General features: G+C 47.2%; 1 protein-coding gene across 5 annotated transcripts in view; it reads right to left on the reverse strand.

Moving 5' to 3' along the window:
* Positions 1-21,431, reverse strand: part of LOC115855492 (E3 ubiquitin-protein ligase RNF185) — an 87,585-nt gene that overhangs the window by 52,349 nt on the left and 13,805 nt on the right. For 3 of the 5 annotated variants that reach the window (XM_060310496.1, XM_030860845.2, XM_060310495.1), the window contains exons 2-6: positions 20,001-20,223; positions 17,200-17,218; positions 15,378-15,490; positions 13,893-13,947; positions 11,254-11,371 (exon numbers count right to left, since the gene is read on the reverse strand). In XM_060310496.1, coding sequence (XP_060166479.1) covers positions 11,254-11,371; positions 13,893-13,947; positions 15,378-15,490; positions 17,200-17,218; positions 20,001-20,176 — 481 coding nt within the window. In that variant the 5' untranslated portion in view covers positions 20,177-20,223. Of the gene's footprint in view, positions 1-2,886; positions 3,021-6,932; positions 9,334-11,253; positions 11,372-13,892; positions 13,948-15,377; positions 15,491-17,199; positions 17,219-20,000; positions 20,224-21,431 lie in introns of those variants that run through there. The other 2 variants (XM_030860851.2, XM_060310499.1) reach the window with 2 other exon arrangements.

Here is a 21,431-nt window from a genome sequence, read left to right on the forward strand (position 1 = left end):
CTTAAACCCCCCTGCCCTTTTTTTTAACCTACCTGAGATCTCTCAAATCTTACCTCCGTCAAGCATTCCCTGACCAAATCTTGTAGCCACCCTGGACACCCTGCTGTTCTTCAAACATGCCAAGCACATTCCTGGCTCAGGGTCTTTGCTCATTCTCTTTTATTCCTTGTCCAGAATGTTCTACCCCCAGATATGCAAATGGCTCACTCCCTTGCTTCATTTCTCTGCTCAGATGTCATCGAAGAGAGGTTCCCCTGACCTCCCACTGCACCTATGCCCTTATCATACTTCATCTCTCTTCAGAGCATTTATCCCTGACATATGATATTCATGTATTTACTTATTGTCTGTCTCTCGCCACCAGAACATACACTCCACGAGGGAAGGGATTTGATCTATTTTGCTCCCTGTTGTATCCCCCAGGGCCTAGAAGTGCTTGGCACACAGCAGGAACTCAATATATACTTGTGGGATAAATGTATGAATAAAGTTCTCCCTCATCTTTGAAATTCCCTTATGTTATCACCTATAGGCCTTATAATAGCTTGCCTTGATTTGTTCATTTTTTCCTCAATTACTCTAAATAGTGAATTTCTCAAAGGCACAAACCACATATTATTCATTTCCACAAATACTGTGTGCCAGACCCTGTATGCCTCAAGGACCCTGAAATATTGGAAAGAGCACTGAACAAGTTCTAGGTTAGACCTGGCTCTACCGCTAGTTGAGTAACCCTAGACAAATCCATTTTTCTCCCTAGTCCTCAGTTTCTTAACATGTAAAACGAGGAGAGTTACATTATCTCTAGCATCTGTTAAAATTTATAACAGGTAACACTTGGCCCAGCCCAGTGCCTTAGACATCACCGGTACTCAGCAAATATTTGATTTCTCTGTTGATTCTTCTGTTACACAGGAATCTGAGTTGTCTCGGAACACAGCTCTGACTGTGTTCAAGAACAAGTAAAAGTTTAAGTCCCGCTTCCTTCTCTGACTCCACGGGCAACCTCATTCTAGTGTTTGTGATTCAGAGAGGATGATGCACCAAATTTGAAGCTAGAAAATATGAACTCTGACCACTGCTATTTTTTTGGCTATGGAACCTTGAACAAGTAATTTCTGAACCTTAGTCTCCTCATCCATAAAAAAGCTGTACTGGCCTTCTCTCAGTCTTCAAAGGCACCACATGCCTTTCTGCCTCAGGGCTTTTTTATGTTCCCTCTGCCTGAAAAGTTCTTCACCCTTTCTTAGCTGGACTAGCTTCTACTTATCCTCAGGGCTCAGCATAAACTTGCTTCATAAAGGAATGTGTTCCCTATCCACTTCCCTTGCCCCTGGTGCAATCTTATGGCACATATCTCAACTGCTTATCTCAGTTATTATGGCATTTATCTCAATTGTCACCTCAATTATTTACTGTACATCGCTAGGGCTGTAAGCACCACAAAGGCCAAGAACTGTGTCGTTTTGCTCATCATTATACTCCTCAGCGCTTGGCTTAGCGTGTGGCCCAGAAGTATCCAACAAATATTCTTATGGAAGAATGTACAAACGAATGCATCTAGAGGCACTGATGCCTCTAGACAGCTTTTTGGTTCACTCAGAGAAAGATCTAATAAACACTATTGCACTCTAAGATCTTTCGCAAGTTTCTGAGAATCAAGGTTCAAGACAGGGAACCTATGTTACTCAAAGGTTAGAAAAAATCATTAGAAATCATTTGAGACAAAGAATTCTGGAAACTAAAAAAAAATAAAATAGGAAGGGACGGAGAATGTCTACCCCTAGCCCTTTTTCTCTAAAAGCCTATTATTAAGAATGAGGAGAAAATCCCATGCTCCCATGGTGAGGAAGTGACCCACTGGTGGCCTGGTCCTTTTATTCAGGATGGAGGAAGTGACTGTCCACAGGCTGAAAACCAGGAAGCGGGGGCAGATATCCAGGACAGCCTCCCCCCTCCACTATTCCCTCCTGCCAGCTCTAGAAAGCTTCTGGATGCTGACCCTGGTCGACCCAGAGGCTGGGCCACCCACACAGGTGGGTGTTTCCCACAACTTTCTGGGAAACAGAAAGTTCCTGGTACTGGGGGACAGGCAAGGAGGGCAGGAAGCTGCAGGGTGGTGTGAAATGACTGGGAGGGAGGGGACCACAGGCCCAGCCAACCTAACCCTGAAGCTACCCTTCACCCTTAGACACTCTTCCTTCCAGGAGGTGTTTGGCCACATTCCTTTCTGGTCTCAGAGGGGCCATGGGAGGGCCCAGAGCCCCAGGGGCCCTACCTGCCTCAGGAAGAAGCTCCAATCTCTCCCTACCCCCAGTCGTGTCCTAAACCCCAAGGGAGCCCACAATGCCCTACTTCCTGCAAAGAACCCCAAGACCCAGGAGACCGCAGGCACCAAGATACCCTCCAGAAGGCTTGGATCCCGTGGGAAACTCATACTCTCCTCAATTTTCCACAGAAAATCCAGAACACGGGGTAACTCTCCATACCCTCAGAACCTACCCAAACTCTGAGGATGCCGTACTCCCCATATTCCCCCAAACTGTGACTCCAACGGAAACCGGTCCCCTCAGCTTCCTTAGAGTTTTAATTTGAGGACCTGCAGTCTCCAGGTCCACAAAAAAAGGTGCCCCCCCAACATCCCTTCCTCCCAAGGACCTCGACTCGCGGGAAGCCGCCAACCCCGCCTGCCCCACCTCCCCGCGAGCCCTCTATCCCCGCTCCCCACAACCTCCGAGTCTTCGGGGAGCGCTGTGCTCACTCCCCAAATTCTCTCTCTAAGGAGCCGGTACCCACGAGGGTCCACTCAGCCCGAAACCCCCGAGAGGCCGCCAGCTCCCCTCAGGCGCCCCGGGGCCGGGACAGGACGGCGCAGCCCTTCCTTACCCGCCTGCTCGGCCATGGTCCCAGAAGCGCGGAAATGGGGAAGAGGAGGCCGCTACAGCGCCGTCTCCGCTCAGCTCCTGCCGCCGCCTCAGACGCGCGAGGACCTCTGCCCGGGGCGCGAGCGAGATGCGCCGCCTACGGCGCCCGGGGAGGACCAAACCGCACCTGGCACGGGGGCCCGCCCGCCTACGCCCCGCCCAGCCGACGCCAGGCCCCGCCCCTGGGCCTAGCCCCGCCCCCTGGTTCGGGCTCTGCGGCGGCCCTGGTGCCCGCTAGACTCTGCGCCCTCTGTGGGTGCCCGAACTGGTGAGGGTGATTCTGCGCAGGCTGGAGATCTCAACACAGGGGACCCTCTGCCCATTTTACCGATGGGGACAGCTGAGGACCAGAGGGGACAAGTTCGAACCTCAAAATGGCTCAGCTTATTAGATGAGCTGGGATGGGAACGCTGGCTCTTAATCCCCAGTCGAAAGCTCTTTCCAGTAGTGTCTGGAATCAAGAATATGAATATGGAGAAACCAGGTTTACCCACAAATAGCTTTGGGCGGGGGGGTTGAGGGTGGGCTTTTCTTAGAAGCTTCCAGCTCAGAGAAGCCACTTGTCTGTGCCACTATAAGCAAGCTGACACTCAGTGGCAGATCCTTAGCAGGCCAAGTAGGTATATAAATGAACCCCGAACACCAGATCTTCCAATTTTTCAAGATAAGCCAAAAATCCAGGTATTTAGGTGAAATTTCCCTCTTTTAAAAATGTTGGTAACATTCAAATTCTAAAAATGCCATGTAGGTCAAAGGAAATGTACCAGTGGTCTGGATTTGCCCTTCGGACTCTTCTTTGTAGAGAAGAGCCCTGGACCAGGATTTAGGACAGCAGACTGGTTTCTCGCAGCCGCTAGGTGGCTGAGGGGCCTTGAGAGAACCACTTCCCCTCACTTGGTTTGGGAGGGGCTTTGGGTCCTCTGTGTGACTAAGGTTCGGCCACATCAGCCGGTCCCTGAGGTCCCTCCCATCTGATTCTCTTGTGCTGGGTCTTTGGCAACTGTTATTTCCTTAGATCAGATATAGGTCATAAGAAAAGTGTACAAATGACCAGGAAGGGACAGGGATGGGGCCCAAGGAAATGGATCACAACACTCCCACCAAGGACGAAGTTCAACCCAGCACTCAAGTACACAAAGGTGAGCACAATCCTCTTCCTTCCTGCTCTGACCGTGTACTCCAAACCAGATGCAGGTCAGATTTTTCTCCTCTGGGTGTGGCAGGTGGCCCCTGAAGTCCTGAGTGTGAAGAAAGTGCTGAGGGGCAGTGTGGGCGATGTGCCTCATTTCTGTTCATTCCTGGGAACCCTCTTCAGCAGTCGGCTTTACTTTCTGAGGCTATCTCTGCTCTGATTATAGTAAAGACAAAACTGTGTATTGAATTAAAGTGATGGTGATCCAGGGGACTCTCCTGACAAGGAGAGTGGCTAGCAAAAAGGGGTGAGGCTTTTATTTGCCCTGCACATGGAAAGAGGTTACACTGTATTTTCCCAGACACTGGCAGCCTTGGAACCAAGGCCCCTGGGAGTCTTCCCTCTCCCTCTGCCCCACAGCAAGGCACCCAGGTCTGTCTCTTCTCCCTCCTCACTCTCACTACACTTCTTTCCCACCTCCAGCCTCATGGTCTTCACCAGCAGGGAGTGGGAGGATAAACAACTCCCCCCAAGTTGCTCCCAGGGAAGTTCAGGTAACTTTGAGAAATGAAAAGTTGAAATGTAAAGGAAGAGAACAGCAGTCTATAGAAATGATAAAACCCAGAGATACCTTTTCAACATGGATACAAAGAACATTCCAAAATCGCTTGTGAACTCAAAGGGAGTTCTGGAGGGCAGAAAAGGCCTGCGCAGGGAGAAAGCCTCCTGGGTTTCTAGTACCAGGTCACCTGTCTGCAGTTTGATTACCTGACCATGGCTCGGTCAGTCCTTGAGGCCAAATCCTGCTGACTGACTCACAATCAACTCTCTGGGCCTACAGAAATGAGGACCTGGGCCCTGACAAATACCTTAAGGTCTGGCTCTGCCATCCTGAGGGAACTGGTCTACTGGTCCACGGCCAGATACTCCCAGTGTCACTTCCATGTGCCTCAGACCAAGCCAGTCTTGGACCTCTAATTTCTCCTCTCCCTGAATCATCCTACCTAAAATGGACTGATTAATCTTCCAAAATTATGTTTCTGTCACCTCTGTGCTCAAAAACGAATAGCTCCCTATTGCCTACAAAATAACAGCCAAACCTGGCCCTCAAGAACTAACCACATCTCACCCTACAGCCTTCTCTCCCTACTCCCTTCGCTCCAGGACTCTGCTTTTTCCTGAATACCTTCTGCCCTTGTAACATTCTGCCATTCCTACAACCACCAGCTGTCCCCCACAACCCCACTGCTCCCCATGTTCTCTGTAATTATGTTGTCCCATTCTGCCAGAAGTGCAGTCTTGTTTCTAAACCCTTAACACATTGTTATTTTCAATTATATCATTTTGCAACCCCTGTGAACTAACCTAAATCTGCACAGTCCAATATGGTAGCCACTAGCCATACGTGGTTATTTAAATTAAAATGAGATAAAATAAAAAATTCAGTTCTTCAGTACTCTAGCCACATTTCAGGTGCCTGATAGCCCCATGTGGCTAGTGGTTACTGTGTTGCACAGTGCAGACAGAGAACATCTCCACGACTGCAGAAAATTCTATTGGACAGTGCTGTTCTCAACAATGATCAGTAAGGGCTGCTAACATCACAAAGAGGGACTACCAGACATTGTGTCTCCTGATATGATGCAACAAGAAGTATACACTACCACTCATGACATAGTCTTACCAAAAAAAAAAAAAAAAAAAAAAATCAAGCCTGAATCTGGCCAAGCCTCTAGATTTAACAACCAATTTACAGGAAATATAAGAGTGAGAAGAGTTTGTTAATACCACAGTGATGCAAATAGCAAAAGTGAAGTTGTAGGAAACTGAACAGGACAAACTAACTGCAAGGGAAAGAAAAGAGACAGAAGAGGATCCTACAGATGTAACAGACTTAAGAGACATCCAATAGCAATGTATGGATCTAATCTGGATCTCAACTCAAACTGTACAAGAGTTATGAGACAACTAGGAAAATTTGAACAATGATTGGATACATGATATTAAGAAATTACCATCAATTTTTAAAGGTACATAAAAGAGTATCTTGGTTATATTTTTAAAAATCCTTGAGATGCATATTGAAATACTTCATAGGTGAGATATGACTAGAATTTGCTTCAAAACAGTGCAGGTACGGGAAAGGAACAGTGTCAGGGTGGGGATGAAACAAGACTGGACCTGAGTTGATGGCTATTGGGGTTGAACAACTGGTACATGGAGGCCTTATTGTCCTGTTCTACTTCTGTGTCTTGTTTCCTTTTCTTACTGGGCTTATGAATTCCTGGAGTTCCCTTACCTTTGCATTTCCTACTATGTCTTGGCACTATTCAATGTGATAACTGTTAGGTCAAAGTTTAAGAGGGAGAAAAGAACTCCTTTCAGACGGATGACCTGTAGCTCTGATGTGCTGGGGAGCCCAAGGCTGGGCCAGGTTTGTAATATCACCATCTTCCATCTCACATTCTGCTGAGAACCTCACGGAACCTTATGGAGCAGCACGCCCCATTACAGGTAGAGGGCTTGGCTGGAGGCCAGCTTGCCTTGTCAAAGAACGTGGGGAGAGATGCTGACACGGAACAACCTGCTTCTCCTCAAGGCTCTTTTTGGCCACAAGCTAAGCTCCAGGGTGGCAGCCCACAACCTTCAGAATTCCATACACTTATAAGGACTGGGTCTGCCTGTCAGACAGGTCACACCTTGCGTGGGGCTGTGTATGAAGCCAGGCCTCCAGCCTATGCTTCTCATTTCTAATTATCCATGGGTGTTTGAAGACTTTCATCCTCAATCTTCGCGGAGGCCAGACCAGTCCTCAACCCATTCCCCCCCACTCCCCTGACACAGTAAGTCCACAGCTCACAGTTATGTAAAACCATTTGTTTAATTCTAAATCAAATCACTTTTACAACTGTGAAAATTAGTGACCGGTCAAGGTGTACACAGTATTATTTTCTGACTGTGGTTGGGACCTGGTCCTAATCCACAAAGGTGGCAGGAGGGGTTGGGGGCCAAGAACATAGAAAACACACACAAAGAAAGGAAAAATGCCTCAGCAGAGGGGTGAGGTGGTGAGCCTGCGGGGGCATTGGGAAGGGGCCTCCCTGTCGGGGCTGGGCCAGCAGTCCCAAGTCGGCTCTCCTGCCCCAGCTCCTGGCAGAGCATGAGTGGGGACCTGCAAGGTTCAAAATCAAAGGGCACATGGCCAACCTGGCTTTGCTAACAGGTTCCTGGGATGCCTTTGCTGGTGGAGCTCTCCTGGGCTCACTCCTCTTCGTTAAAGGGTCAAAGTTATTTGTCTTCCTACCTACAACTCTTCTTTTTTTAACCTTTCTTCTGGAAACCCATTTCTGTTCGATCCATCTGACTGAAGTCCTCTCTCCCATCACTAGGTGGGGCCATTGCACTGAGAAACCAAGGCCCGTCAGACCTGGGATTTCCAGGTGATAAAATGAGCACTTTTGAGTGGGTGCCCAGAGAATCTTTAAAATCCATCAGGCACACCGTAAAGCAGGTGGCTTATTCCTACCAAATGGATTCGGCAAATGAACCACCTATTCAATACTTGTATTTTGTCTGTTTAAACACTGAACTCTGGCACTGAAAGGTAAGAGGGGAAGCGGGGGGTGCAATGGAGAGAGGAGAAGGGCTTCCCTCATCTTCCTCAAGGTCTTGGTTTCCACACGCTATGCAGAACCATATCTGGAACAAACACTAGGTGGAGCTTTCAACCACTTGTTGGCTATTGCTGCGGGTAAACTCAGGAGCAGTGTGGACTGGTGAAGTGACAGAGAGGCCCTCAGAGTAAGTCCATCTCCCCCTACCCTAAGGGTCTCCTGGAAGAGCCTGGATTTCTAGGAAGATGCCAGACTGGCAGAGCGAGAACCATTCCACCAGGTGAACTGTTCTCCTGCTGGCAACACACTCCCTCAGTCAAATTCGGAAGAAGCAGCTTGTGAAGTTGAAAAACAAATCAAGGGCTTGGGAAGAATGACTTCCCTGAAAGTTTCCAGGGGAAGACTTCCACAGGCAGACCACATCCTATCTTTGTGCTGAGGCTCCCTGGGCTCTGCGCCCGGCTTTACAAACCACCAGGGGTTGCCTGCTCTGGAGTAGCGTGCTTCTCTGGTTTTAGCACACACACAAGAGGTCTTCAAACCATACCAAAATCAGAGTCACATGCTGGGTCTCCCCTTTCCCTGCCTCTTCTTTAAGGACAATTTGGCTTCTGAGGTCTGGTCTTCAACATGCAGCTGGGGTGACTCAACAAGGCTCCCAGTTTCCTTTGTGGGGTCTGGGAAAGGATGCACCTGGAGCTTCTGCGGCCTTAGGGACAAGGCTGCTTGTTCAGTCGTTCCTGCATCTGAGCTCCGAATCCCACCTGAGTCCCAACTGCAGGTCTTTCCTAACATGCAGTCCGTCCTGGCTTCAACAGTAATCTAGAATGGGTACCCTCTGGCAGGGAGGCAGATGTGCATAGTTTTGGGGGAAAACTGATGGGAAACCACATGTCTCTGGGGATAATCTACGCCAGGAAACCAGGAGGTCATTCAAGCCACTCTGGAGCCAAAGACATTGAGCACAGCCCAGAGGCAACAGATCTTTGGGTCCCTGGTGAATTCATGAATTGACTCCAGCTCCAGCTGCGGCAATTATGATCTTAATAGGACAGCAATTTCTTGCATCTCTGAAGAGGAAATAGGACAGAATAGCACTGTGATCTGGACGGGGAACCTCTCTATACGAGGAGTCCCACTGACTTCAGAGGCCACTTACCAAGGGGTATTTAAAGAGATGTAAAAAAGTTTCCATATTTGGTTCGTCCCTTTGTTTTTTTAATATTAAATTCAGGTGAAATTGTACTGACAATTCCTCTTCTCCTGCCTCTTTCCTGTGCAGAGTCAGGACCTGCTGAGCTGGCTGGGACAGGATTTCACGGTGTAACCCATAAGAGATGACTCAATGCCAAGGCCTGAGGTGTTTACAGCAGTGGCCTCACTCCAGGGTCCTCAACAACTGGTCTTGAGTCCCAAAGCTCTGATGGAGAAGCAAAACTCCTTGATGTGTCACTGACCCCACTGATTCCAGAGGTCAGGATTAGCCAGGAAGCCAAACATCAAGAGTGGGGGTGGCATGTCACCAGTCCAGAGGCCCTGCATGGATGTAGGCCGGGAGCCCAGCATTAGGCAATCAATAGCCAGAACATGATCACCAGGGCCACAAACAGGAACAGGCGTGACAGGAACTGCTCGTCCACGTACTGGGGCGTTCCGGGGACAGCTGGAGGGACAGGAGGGAGGAGGGAGGCTGTGAGAATGCTGCAGCTGCACACCCTGCCCACTGGAGTCAGAAGTTGAGAGCATCAACCTTCATCTCTTTACAACAGAATCCTGCACACTAAAAATATTTCCAAACCCCAAATAATATTAGGCAAAACAAAATTCAAATTATAAAAATTTAACAATGAGGACAAAGTCTCCAATTCGTCCTAAGAGGGTTTTGTCTCCAGGTGCAAATAAACCAGGAAAGTCTTGGAGGGAAAAATAAAAGCTACTATTTGTTAAGCATCTTGTGTGTGCTGTTGTGTATACACATTATTGCCTGTTGGGCATTATTATCCCATTCTGTGTAAAAAGAAACTGAAGCACAGGTATGAGGTGACCTGCCTAAGATCTCAAGGTTCATGAGCTGGCGGAGAGCCCACAGTTGTGCTCTCAGCCTCTCCACACACTGCCTCTCGAGTCATGGAGTTTCTAGATTCTGGCACTGATGAGTCAAGAGGGGTCTCAGGGAGCCCCGCGTGAGGTGCCTTCCTTTTCCAGACACAAGAACTAGAGCCCAGAGAGGCAAAAACGACCTGTCTCCCTCAATCCATAGCAAACTAGGGGCAGAAGTGGGCTGAGAACCTGGGTCTCCACTCCTCTCTGCTTTGAGAAAAGCTACTCCATAGAGCTCCTTGTCCTGACTGTGGGGCAAGGAGAGTTAAGAGAAACTACATCCCAGATGGGCAAACTGTACCAAACACACACAACAAGGGAAAACTGTCTGAGTGTGCCAAGGGGATAAAGAGAGTTCACAGCCTGGCTGTGAACTCTCTTTACCTGGGGAACCCGGGTGAGCCCTGGACCAGGATGGATGGAAATAAACTAGCAGGCAGGTGCATGCTCCTTCCACGGGGCCCTGTCCCTCCTTCAGAGCAGAGCACGCCTGGCCCTTTGGGGTCTCTTTCCTCTGATAAAACAGCATGCGAACAGAGGAGAAACTTTTGAGGCAGATGAGGTAAGGAAGGGCAGTCCCAAGATCGTTTGGTGCTATATTATGCCCCAGTTAGGCGCGCTGATGGAATCAAGCAGGCCGGCAGTCAACAAAGACTTACCGATTGTCTGCTATGTGCCAAGCACCTGGGGCCGGGGGCAGGGGACAAATGGATGGCTCAGGAGAGGTTACTGTCCCTAGAGCCTAAGCTCCTGGCCAGGAGCCACGCACTGGTCCCTTCTGTACCTCACACTGTGCCCAGCACACGAGGCCCCATTGAGTGCAAGCAGAGCTCAACCGCCTTCAGCAGCTCTGCAGCTCCATGGTCAGGATCTGGGCCTGGGCGTCAGATTGCGATAGAGCCCAGGCCACCTACCTCACTGCCCTGCCCTACACCAACTGCAGCCAGCACTCTCAAGCTGGCTGGAGGGAGAAAGGTAGAAGCAGGTGGCAGACCTAGGCATGGTTCCCAAAGGGCTGGGGCTTAGGACCAGCCCTACGTGTGTCCTGAGGGAAGCTGGCCAGAGATGCCAGAAAATAGGGAGGCCCAGACTCCTTGCAGTCACCTGGCCCCTCCCCACCCGCAATGGTCAAAGTCAGGGGTATATGCCCAGGACTAGGCTTTTACTCAGCTGGGTAGAGTATATACTTTTTCATTTTATGGGCATGGGTTATATCTTGGAAAACATTACTAAGCATTTTCTGAATTGTAAAATGGAGTTAACTGCACATCTATCCCACAGACTCATCGTGGGGATCTCAGGTTTATAATGGAAAGCACTCTGAACCTGCTTGTGCCTAATACTTGGTAAGTGTGCAATATCATTACCATGACTACCAGTAATCGGAAAAGAGTTTAGCACATTTTGAAAAGGCTGATTATCCTACATATTGCTGAATTCCTAGGAGTCTTCAAGCAAAATCACCAAGAGAATAGGGTCTTACCTGGAGGAGGCCGCCCATCGTTTATGTTAAATGCTGTGGCAAATATGCCAAAGGGAAATGCCCCAATTCCAAAAGACATCTGGAAGCCACCATCTCCAAATCCAAACCCTTGAAATCCCTGTGTAGAAGAAATGCAATTCAGAACAGGCAGGTTTCTCCTCACCTGTCACACGTCACCTTAGGTGTGGCACCCGCATTTCTTCCCCACCCGCTTTTCCTCCCATCTAGATCTCAAGGCAGAGGAACCCTGGCGGCTCCTCCGCCCTCCTGGTCATCCAGGGGTCCCAGCTAAGGAGCTATGAATGCCAGAAAGGACTGGCTCTGACCCAAAATAAAACTCTCTGCTGATGCAAGTAAGTGTTCTCAGAGCTCCAGGTTCCTTCCCAGAGTCCCACACTAGCCAATAAAACTTTCTACATGCTTTATAACAGCCAAAGTGTCAACAACTCTTATACCCAATTACAAGGGAACATAGAAAAAGCTACACATTATCTATAAGAGCAAAAAAAGTGGAACTCTAATTGGCCAACAATGGAGGTCATGATCAAAATTTCGATACATTACGCTGACTATGCAGCAACACAGAAAAACTCTTATGACCAAGCTTTCAGACAAAATTGTTTGAACACCATGGTCACAAGTATGTGACAATATGTATGTAGGTGGAAAAGACATGGATAAGTATTTTCCCTAAGATTTTTCTTTTAATATTGTTACAGAGAATTTTAAAAATTCAAAACATTTTCTTTCCTGATTACAAAAGTAATATATGCTTGCTATGAGAAATTAACACATTACAGGAATAAATAACACAGAAAATCAGAGGTCTCCTTGTTCACCCTCCACCTCATAACCCCTCCCTCCAATGACCACTGTCAGCAGTCTGGCATCATCCTCAGCATTTTTTCCCTATAATGTTGGGTTGGCCAAAAAGTTCATTCAGATTTTCCCATAAGATGGTGGAAACGAACTTTTTGGCCAGCCCAATATGTTCTACACTGCATCATCTTTCACATGAAAAGATTCGGAAGGAATCATAATATTGTAAATAGGTTAACTCCTATTTTCTAAGTGCCAACTCTGTGCTGGGCACTGTGCTAAGCACTAGTACACTCAAATCGCATTTAATTCTTACATTAGGATCACCCACATTTACAGATGACCAAACCAAGGCTCAGAGAGGTGAAATAACTTGACCAAGGTCACACAGCTGGTAAGGGGTAGAGTTTAGATCTGGAACTAGATCAGTATGGTCCGAAAACCCATGCTCTTAATTACTGTGAACATCTTAAAAAAATTCCTCTTCTCCTCCGCATCCCTGGGTAGATCCTTAGAACAACTGATTAAAAAATAATTAAAGAAAAGAAAAATTATTGGGCTAACTGCTCTCCACGAAGAGCTGATAGGCCTTCATTTGTGAGTCTCTTGCAAATCATGCAAGTGGCTGCTCCCTATCCCTACTGAGCATAGCCTGGCACCCAGCTCCAAACTTCTTGACGGGCAGCACTACCTATAAAGCCTAACAGCTATTAAGAGGGCAGACCTACAGGGAAGGAAAACTGGTTTCCATCTCCTCAGTGCAGAAAAGCCTCCAACTAAGAGCTAGCCTGGTTGAGTCTGAGGGCTCCTGAGATCAAGGCTGCCTTACCCAGGAAGGTGCAACTGTTTCATCAGGAACCACCACTTCATTCAGTGCAAATTCAAGGACTGGCCCTCCGGCCTCCCTTCCAGCAACACCTGTACAATCCCACAAGTCCTCACATTTGGTAGGTTTATGTTCCTGGGGCAGAGTAGGCAAAAAACATCACCGGTGGCTGTGGGTGCTTGTAAACGCCAGAGATGTGCACTGGCGTGTACATCTGATGTGCAGTCTTCACAGTCAGGGCCTCTGGCTTCCTGGGGCCTCGGACTCCTGGGTTAGGAGCTAATGCTCCACTGGGAACCAGAGCCTGGGAAGTACATAGTCTTGTCCATTGGACCACTAGGGAAGTCCTCAATAAAGTATTTTTTAATTAAAGTATGCACTTTTTTTTAGACATAATGCTATTTATTGCTAATTTAATAAGACTATAGCGTAAACATAACTTTTATATGCACTCAGAAACCAAAAAAATTGTGTGACTTGCTTTACTGTGATATTCGCTTTATTGTGGCGGTCTGAAACTAAACCTGAAGCATCTCCAAGGTCTGCCTGTGAACTCCATAAGGGCAGGGATCTTTAACTATGTTCACTGATATATTACCAGAGCTTAGAATGAGGCCCAGCACACAGAGGGCACTAAATATAGAAAGAATAAAATCTTAAAAGAGAGTTACAAAACAGGAGCCAAATATTGTAAAAATAAAAATATATGTATACACAAACATCTATCTATAAAACACACACACACAAATAGATCTATAAAATTTGTGTGTGTATAGATAATCATAGAAAAATAGAAAAGAAAATAGACCAATGTGTTTCCATTGGTTATCTCTGGATGGTGTGATTATAAGTTATTTTCTCCCCTCTTTTCCTTTCTGTATTTTGCAAATTTTCCTTTACTTTTATAATCAAGGAGAAAAAATGTAGGGCCGAGAGGGAAACTTCTAAAGCCATGGGCTCAGTTCTAGAAGCCTTCTCCTAGAATTTTCCTCACCCCTCTGTTCTCCGGTTCTGGCCTCTGTCCTTGAGGACGGGGAGGAGTCTTCTCTCTGAAACAGAAACGGTGTAAAATAAGTCTATTACAAAATGCTTTGACCTGTTCCCTGAGTGGGGGAGCTCTTCACCAACAGGGTCAGGGCCATGGCCCCCTTTCATGCCCGGCACATGAACTTATGCCAAATTAAACCAAATACTAACTCTGTTCTACATGCAATTGCTTTTCCCTAGTGTGTAGAAAACTAGGGAGAAAATCCATTTGTTACAAGATGCTCATCAGACTGCACTCAGCTTATTCTTCTCACAGAGAGCCATACCCAGATTGGTTACAACTGTCAGCCAGGCACCTTCCTGGACCTGGGTCACGGATGTCAAAAACCCCAAATCCAAATTCAAACAGAAGACAGCCTGTCAGCAGAGAGGGCTGAGATTCAGGGTCTCTCTGCTCTGCCCCATTACCTTCAGCTTTACCTCCCACTACTCTTGAGCAAGTACTTTACACTATTCTTTCTCTCTAGGACCTCTGGGTCCTAGCCCCTTCCATCACTCATCCCACAAATACTGGACTGAGGGCTTGTTATCCATCAGGCGCTAGGCAGGATGCTACCAAGACTGAAGATAGATCCTACTCTTGAGGTGCTCGTGGTTTAAAGGGGGCTACAACCAATCACACTACAGCGTGGAAGGGACTTCTTTAAAAGAGGTGTCAACTAAATGGAGTGGGGGCATGGGTGAAAGCAACTAATGTGGGGAAGAAAGGCCACTTTAAGGAGGAGGTAACTTTAGGGTTGCTCATAAAAGACGGCAGAAGTTAGAGGAGGAGAAGGGGGTTGAGCAGGACTGGAGAGGGCAGAAGAGGCAAATGGACAACAAATACAAAGGCTCATGAAGGTGAAAGCATAAATAAGTCCCTTTAAGAGAAGTCCAATATGTCTGGGTACAGGGTATGCTGGAGTGGGGTGGAAGAAGGTAAGAGACACTGTTGGGAGTTTGGGAAAAGTGTGCGTGGGTGTGTTATGTGCACACTCTAGCACCACACCATGAAGGTTCTCAACAGAATGCCTCCATTTCCAGAAATCTCAAACGCCACAAAGCCTCCCAGACCCCCATTTCCTCCCCCCAGACTTTAGACATCACTGCTACAGCACCCACCTCCCACCTCCCACCCTGCAGACTCTCCTGCTGGACACCCTGCTTCCCAGGCTCCTTCACAGCACTCTGCATACTTGCAATGGTGGTGTCTTGTGCGCTGCCTAGCATAGTGCCTGCCCATTGGCAGATGCGCACAGCACATCTGTATCACAGTCCCGCAAATGGCAACCTGGTTGCCCTCCCCTCCTGGCTGACTCCCATCTGGATGCCAAGTGCCTTGAAACAGAGGGTCTGTAAACACTAACTAAAGGGTGGGGTGAGGAGGTGCTGAATAGAAGTGAATTCGTGTCCAAGGGGAGGAGTGTGTGTGAGAGGGGCCCCATGGCCTCACCTGGGGTCCTGCTGCCCAGTGCTGCCCCTGCCATAGAGGGGAATCACCTTGTCGCGGCTGATGCCAGCTTTGCAAACTGGACACACCTGTCTGTTAGGTCTCGTCTCCAACCACTGCAAGCAGGAGAGAAAACCACGTGAATGGCACAAGCCCATCAGGGTGGTCAGTCAGAGCCAGTAGGAGAACTACAGGGACCAGCGCCCTCAAACTGCAAACACCAGCACCAGCAGTGAACACCTCAAGGAACCCAACTCTCTGATTCTTGCTCCTGGCACTCAATAAATATTTACTAGTGGTGAAATCAAAATTGCCTTTAGATGCCGTCATTAAATTAAACAGGCTTCTTAATGCTTCGTTCTCTCAGGGGCTTGCCAGCAATACAGCAGGAAAGAACTGCAGGCCTGCAGCTGTGTCAAGAGGTCTGACAGATCCAGTCACAGGTCAGGCTGCAGGTAGAACAAACTTTAAATCTCCATCTTCCCTGACGGATCAATTGTATGACCCTGGCAGTCAGATTTTTCTTTCTGTGTTTCTCATTTTTACAGTATTTCCTCAACAACTACGTGTCTTAGACATCAGCCATCTGGAAATAAGCTGACCATTTTCTGGTGATTTACTATGTGCTAAAGGATAGATTTTTCTTATTATCTAAATTTGTTTAGTGGTTTTTATGTACTTTCAATGATTTTTGCATTCAACTATTTCTTTCAAAATTAAAAACAACAGTCCTGCTTTGGGTTTTTCAGGCCCTTTCACTGGTTGTATTAAAATCATTTTAACTTTCTTAAAAACAAAATTAAAATGATAAAAACATATTACCTTAGTGTCCTTGCAGACATTAAATAAATATTTTATACACACACACACATTCAACATTTATCTGAGAGCATAAATTATCTCTTTAGACCCAGTGATATGTAGTTTATCATATGTGAATCTAGGACTTCAGGGCCAAGGAGAAGGCAGCATTTAATGATTTTTATATCCTATTTCCTTTATCTTACTGTCAAAAGCTTGAAAACTTAAGTATTATGTGCTCTTTACAGATTTAGAACAGACATGTTCTAGAGGTTCCACTGGGGTCAGAATGCACCGCCCTGAAATGTAGTGGAAACCCCTCTCACTTTCTCTGCTTCTTTCTCCCATCAAGATTCTGAGGCTTTAGCAGCCTGGAACTTTTCTCCTCCCCTCCACATTTCCAAGCCACCTACAAGTGTGGGGCTCCAATGACAACAACCATGGAGACAGCTGGCAGTGATTATTAACAGCCAATTGTCAGTGCCAGACTCAGCTCTGTCCCACCAAGCAGGCGCCTACGTCTTGGAGAAAACTTACTAACTAGTTTTCATAATAATAAAAAGCTGGAAAAACAGACTTTTTCCCTCTCATAAAAGCTCTCTGTTGAGACCAAAAAAGTTTCCCCCTTCCTAACATTTTCAAGACCTATAAGGGTAGGGGGGATTGTTGATATGATGGGAGGTACTTTTTATAGAGGCACAGTCTCAACAATAAAAACCTAACATACGATCACATCCAACCCAATTTACAAATGAGGAAGTGAGACCCAGAGAGGTGTAGCTTGCCAAGGCCACAAAGGCCATCAACAGCAGAGTCAGGAGCATCCCTCCTGGGTACAACACTGACCTCTTGTTTCATCAACTGCCTATCAGTGGGCAGGTGTATAAAGAGGGTTGGGGGGAAAGCAAGCAAATGAGTCCACAAGCAGGGAAGATTGCAGCTTCTGACAGTAGTCTCCTGAGACTAGGGGTGTCCTGTGCAACCACAGCTGATGAAAGACAAAGTAAAATGAAATGCATCTTACCTGATGTAAACATGGCCAACTGCCAGAGTCCCCAAGGCAACCAGTCATCAAGGAGAAAGAGAAAGGGGAAAAGGAAGAAAAATTATTTCATTAACAGAAACACTGGGTAAGGTAGGAGGAGAAAAATGGGAAAACAGGATTGAACTGTGGAGCACTGCAACCCCACTGAGGGTCTGTGGGGATCACTGTTATCAGAAATTAGAAAAGACTGAGCTAAAATCACAGGAAAAATGAAGCAATGGAGACAAGACACCAGTCTCCACCTCCAGGATCCCACTACTTGTGAAGACCCCCAGGTCCCAGACCATCCCAGACCCAGCTTCTCTACAACTTGACCTTTGAGGGGTTATGGCCTCTCAAGGAATCCAATAAAAGTTAAGGATCCTCTGTGCAGATAAATTCACAGGGGCATACTCATGCACATGCACACACGCACTATTTTAGACTCAACTTCAGTGGGTTCACAGCCTCCTCAGGCTCACAGGGAAGGTGTGGATCTAGATCCAGTTCTACAAAATCTTCAGGCTGTCCTCAGCCCTGAGAGCTCTGCTGGCAGGAAGCAGCTTAAAAGTTCAAGTCTACCGTAAAAACATCTTTAGGTAATAGAAAGATGGGGAAGCTGCTTGGCAGAAAGGGCTACCTCCAGCTTAGTGACTTACACTACAGAGATTGCTGCTCAGTTTCGCATTTTACAAATGAGGAAACAAAACTCAGAAACGTCAAACGACTTGCCTGCAGCACCAGGACTAAAACAAAAGTCTTCTGACTTCCATTTTACTGTCCCTCTATCACCCAGCACTGGGTGCAAAAAATGACATCTACAGAATTGAAGGAAAAGTTACTCTAACTCCAGATTTAAATTTTTTCTTTCTCTCTACATTCATCCATTCAACTAACAAATATCTACTGCACGCCTACCAAATGCCAGGACAGTGGAAAATGTAGACATGGCTTCTGACGCTCACATAATGTATCTTCTCAACCTGAGTAAAATTTGGACTCAGAGGATAATTCCTTTCCCAATTACTGAACCACAGTTTAGCCTCACAATCCAGACACACAATCTCCTTGGACATAACAGACACCTGCCGCCAACATTAACCTTGCAATTCCATTCTAAACTGAGCAGAGGTCACTCCAAATCACAGCAGCTCTCCAGTGGCAACTTCCCTCAAAAGCTATGGGGGAGAAGTGGGGGTGCTTTTCCTCTGGGAAAAGTTCCGGATTATAACAATGATGGCAGTTACTCCCATTCATTAAACAATGACTGTGTGCTGTGCTGAGCTGTGGCTAAATAGCTTTTCATTTGTCAATGTCACATAATGGTCATCACACTAACCTTTGAGCAACTGCAATTATCTCTGTTTCACAGATAAGGAAACTGGGGTTCAGAGAGGAAAGTAGATTTGCTTAGGGACAAACCACTCAGATTGGAAGCATCTCTTTCATTTTAGAACCTGTGTTCTTTCCAATGGTACCCTGACTGAATTCTTCATTCTTTCAAATCCTGGTTTTATGATACCTCAATCACAAAACTAGAGTATTTCCAATTTCTAGGAGAGGGCTGATGACAACAGTTTTTGTTTATTTTTATTTTTGGCTGCACCTCGCGGCACGTGGAACTTCGCCGATCAGGGATCAAACCCGTGCCCCCTACAATGGAAGCACAGAGTCTTAACCACTGGACCACCAGGGAAGTCCTGATGACAACAGTTTTTGCACAAAACTTCAAAATTAGGGCAAGAGCCTCCAGAAAAAAAAAAACACCTCTGCCCCATTCTACTCATTCACCAATAAATTTATCTTTTTCACTGTTGCCAATTTAAACTCCCTGAGATATTATTTAAATGACCCTTTCTTCACACCGCTTCCCTGCTCAAAAATATTCAATAGCTCCATGTTCTACTCAGTTAAATCTGGGTTTGATAATCTGGCCCAATCCTCCTTTAACAATCTTGTTTCCTAATACTCCCCAGCCCATAATACCCATCCAGAGTGCTGTTAGAGGGATACAGCAGCTTCAGGTCTCAGATGAACCCAGCAGCACATTTGCCTGTCCCTAGAAATTGCCTGCCTTGGGGTGGCACACACTCTTCACCTCACCTAGCTGGCATTCTCATCCCTCTAGTTACCCCAATTTGCCCTTCAAGGTCCAACTCAAAATCAAGAGGGAAAAAAAAAAAATCTCAACATTCACCCAGGTTTTCAGAGCCAGAAGGGGCTTCTGTAACCATCAAGGGTGGAATGGACACTGACTCAGCCCCTTCATTTTGATATATATAAAATATGGTAACAAATATTAGGATCATAGCTCATGTAACATTTACTATGTGCTACGTGCTCTTCTAAGTCTCTTACATATCCTGAGTCATTTAATGCTCCCAAACAACCCTAAAAAATGAAGCACTATGTGTGGAAGCACCTTGCCCAAGGTTATCCAGGGGGGAAGTGGCAGAGTCAGGATTCAGAGCAAGGCAGTCTGGAGCCAAGTCCTTGCTCAGAACCATCGTGCTGTAACTGCCTCTTGGCTCAGCGCAGCAAGTGGCATGGAGTAGTGCTCACTAAATGGTGAGTATTGTCACTTTAGAAATGGGGATAGGGAGCTCAAGGTGGGGACAGGATCTGCCCAAGTTCACTCAGCTCATCAGCAGCAGAGCTGGGATGAGAACCCAGGTCTCCTGCCTTTGTACCTGAGTGTATCAGGACCCCAAATGGGTGGAAAACCTGCTCCAAAGCTGTCCAGGGCCACAAGCTTTCTAAACATGGCATGTGTCCTCTGGGGCAGTGGAAGGGGTACTGACCAGAAGAGGTGGCCACACAGGCTGATGACGGCGTCCTTGGCTGTGTCCAGGCAGATGTTGCACTCGAAGGTGCTGTCCTGCCCTCCGCTCTCACCAGCGCCATTGCTGCTGCCGCTGGGCCCCCCTGCACTAGAGTTCTCAGGAGATGCAGAGGCCGAGGGCCCTTTGCTTGCCATCCTTGGCTGTCAGCAAGCTCTGAGTGAAGATTCTCCCCAGGGAAATCCTGAAAGGCAGAGAGCCCATGACTGCCCATTTCTGCAGGCCACTCCCCCCAGTCTCCATGCCAATACCCCCATATTCTCTCAGGTCTGGAAGTTCAGACTATGACTGAACCCCTGAGTAGACTTCCCAGAGGCTGCAGAGGATGACAGTCGTGGGGCACTGCCCAGAGAGAAACGACTCAGAAACTTCCCATGAACATGGCCCAGAATAGACCACACAAATAACGAACCGCACAAATAGAGAGCAGCCTCCACGGAACAGCTCTCCACAGGAACTAGGACCCTGTCTCACTGTCTTTCCATTCTCCCAGGATAACTGCCCAGGTGATAAATAAATACATGCTCAATCAGAATGAAAGTTCACAGGCTGTCTTCTAACTTTGGACAGCCTCTATGTTGGCGATCGAGTCTGCTCAGGCCAGAAAGTCGTGACCAGTGCACGCCAGAATACAAAGAAAACCCTGTAACCATGAAAGCTTCCCAGGAAGCTAGGAAGGACCAGAAAGGTCATCTGGTCCAACGTCTTCCATACTGCAATCTTTTGCATTTCCCCTTCTGCCAGGTTAGAATACTACATACCTGATTTTGTCTAAATCTATCAACATTTAAGAGGAGGCTTGTATCACTGCTGAAAACAGAAAACCAGTAGTACCTACCATAAGTGAAAGATAAATACAAACATAATGAAGGAAGAGCTTTTATCCCTTAGGAAACTGCAGCCCGAGACCTCTCGGCTGACTGATGAATGTGGAGCTGAGGCTGGGACTCGTGACACAGTTTGTAGTTAAACCACCATTGTACCACCACAGACCAAGCTGGTCACCAAATACTGAAACAGACCACTGTTCACTACCACCTCCAGGTCAAAGAACCCACCAGGAGTTGAACAAGAACGAGCACGAGAACACCACCAAAAGATACTCAGAAATTCTGGGTGCAGAGTAAGAATCTATCAAGAGCCTGATCTGGCCACCCTCACCACCTCAGAGATTCCAAATGGGAAATGCTAGGTGGCTACCAGTCAGAGAATCGGAGGCTTGGATGCTGGTCACAGTTGAGCCTCCAGCTTGCTAGCTGGTCTTGGAAACCTCCTCTCTCCTCTCTGGCCACAGTTTTCTCATCTGTAAACTGAGGCACTGGACTCCATGGTCTCCAGGTGCCCCCTTCCAGCTCTGCGGCTGCACCAGGTCATCTCACCTGCTCTCTCCAA

The sequence above is a fragment of the Globicephala melas genome, chromosome 13 (assembly GCF_963455315.2).
Source record: "Globicephala melas chromosome 13, mGloMel1.2, whole genome shotgun sequence".
NCBI lineage: Eukaryota > Metazoa > Chordata > Mammalia > Artiodactyla > Delphinidae > Globicephala > Globicephala melas.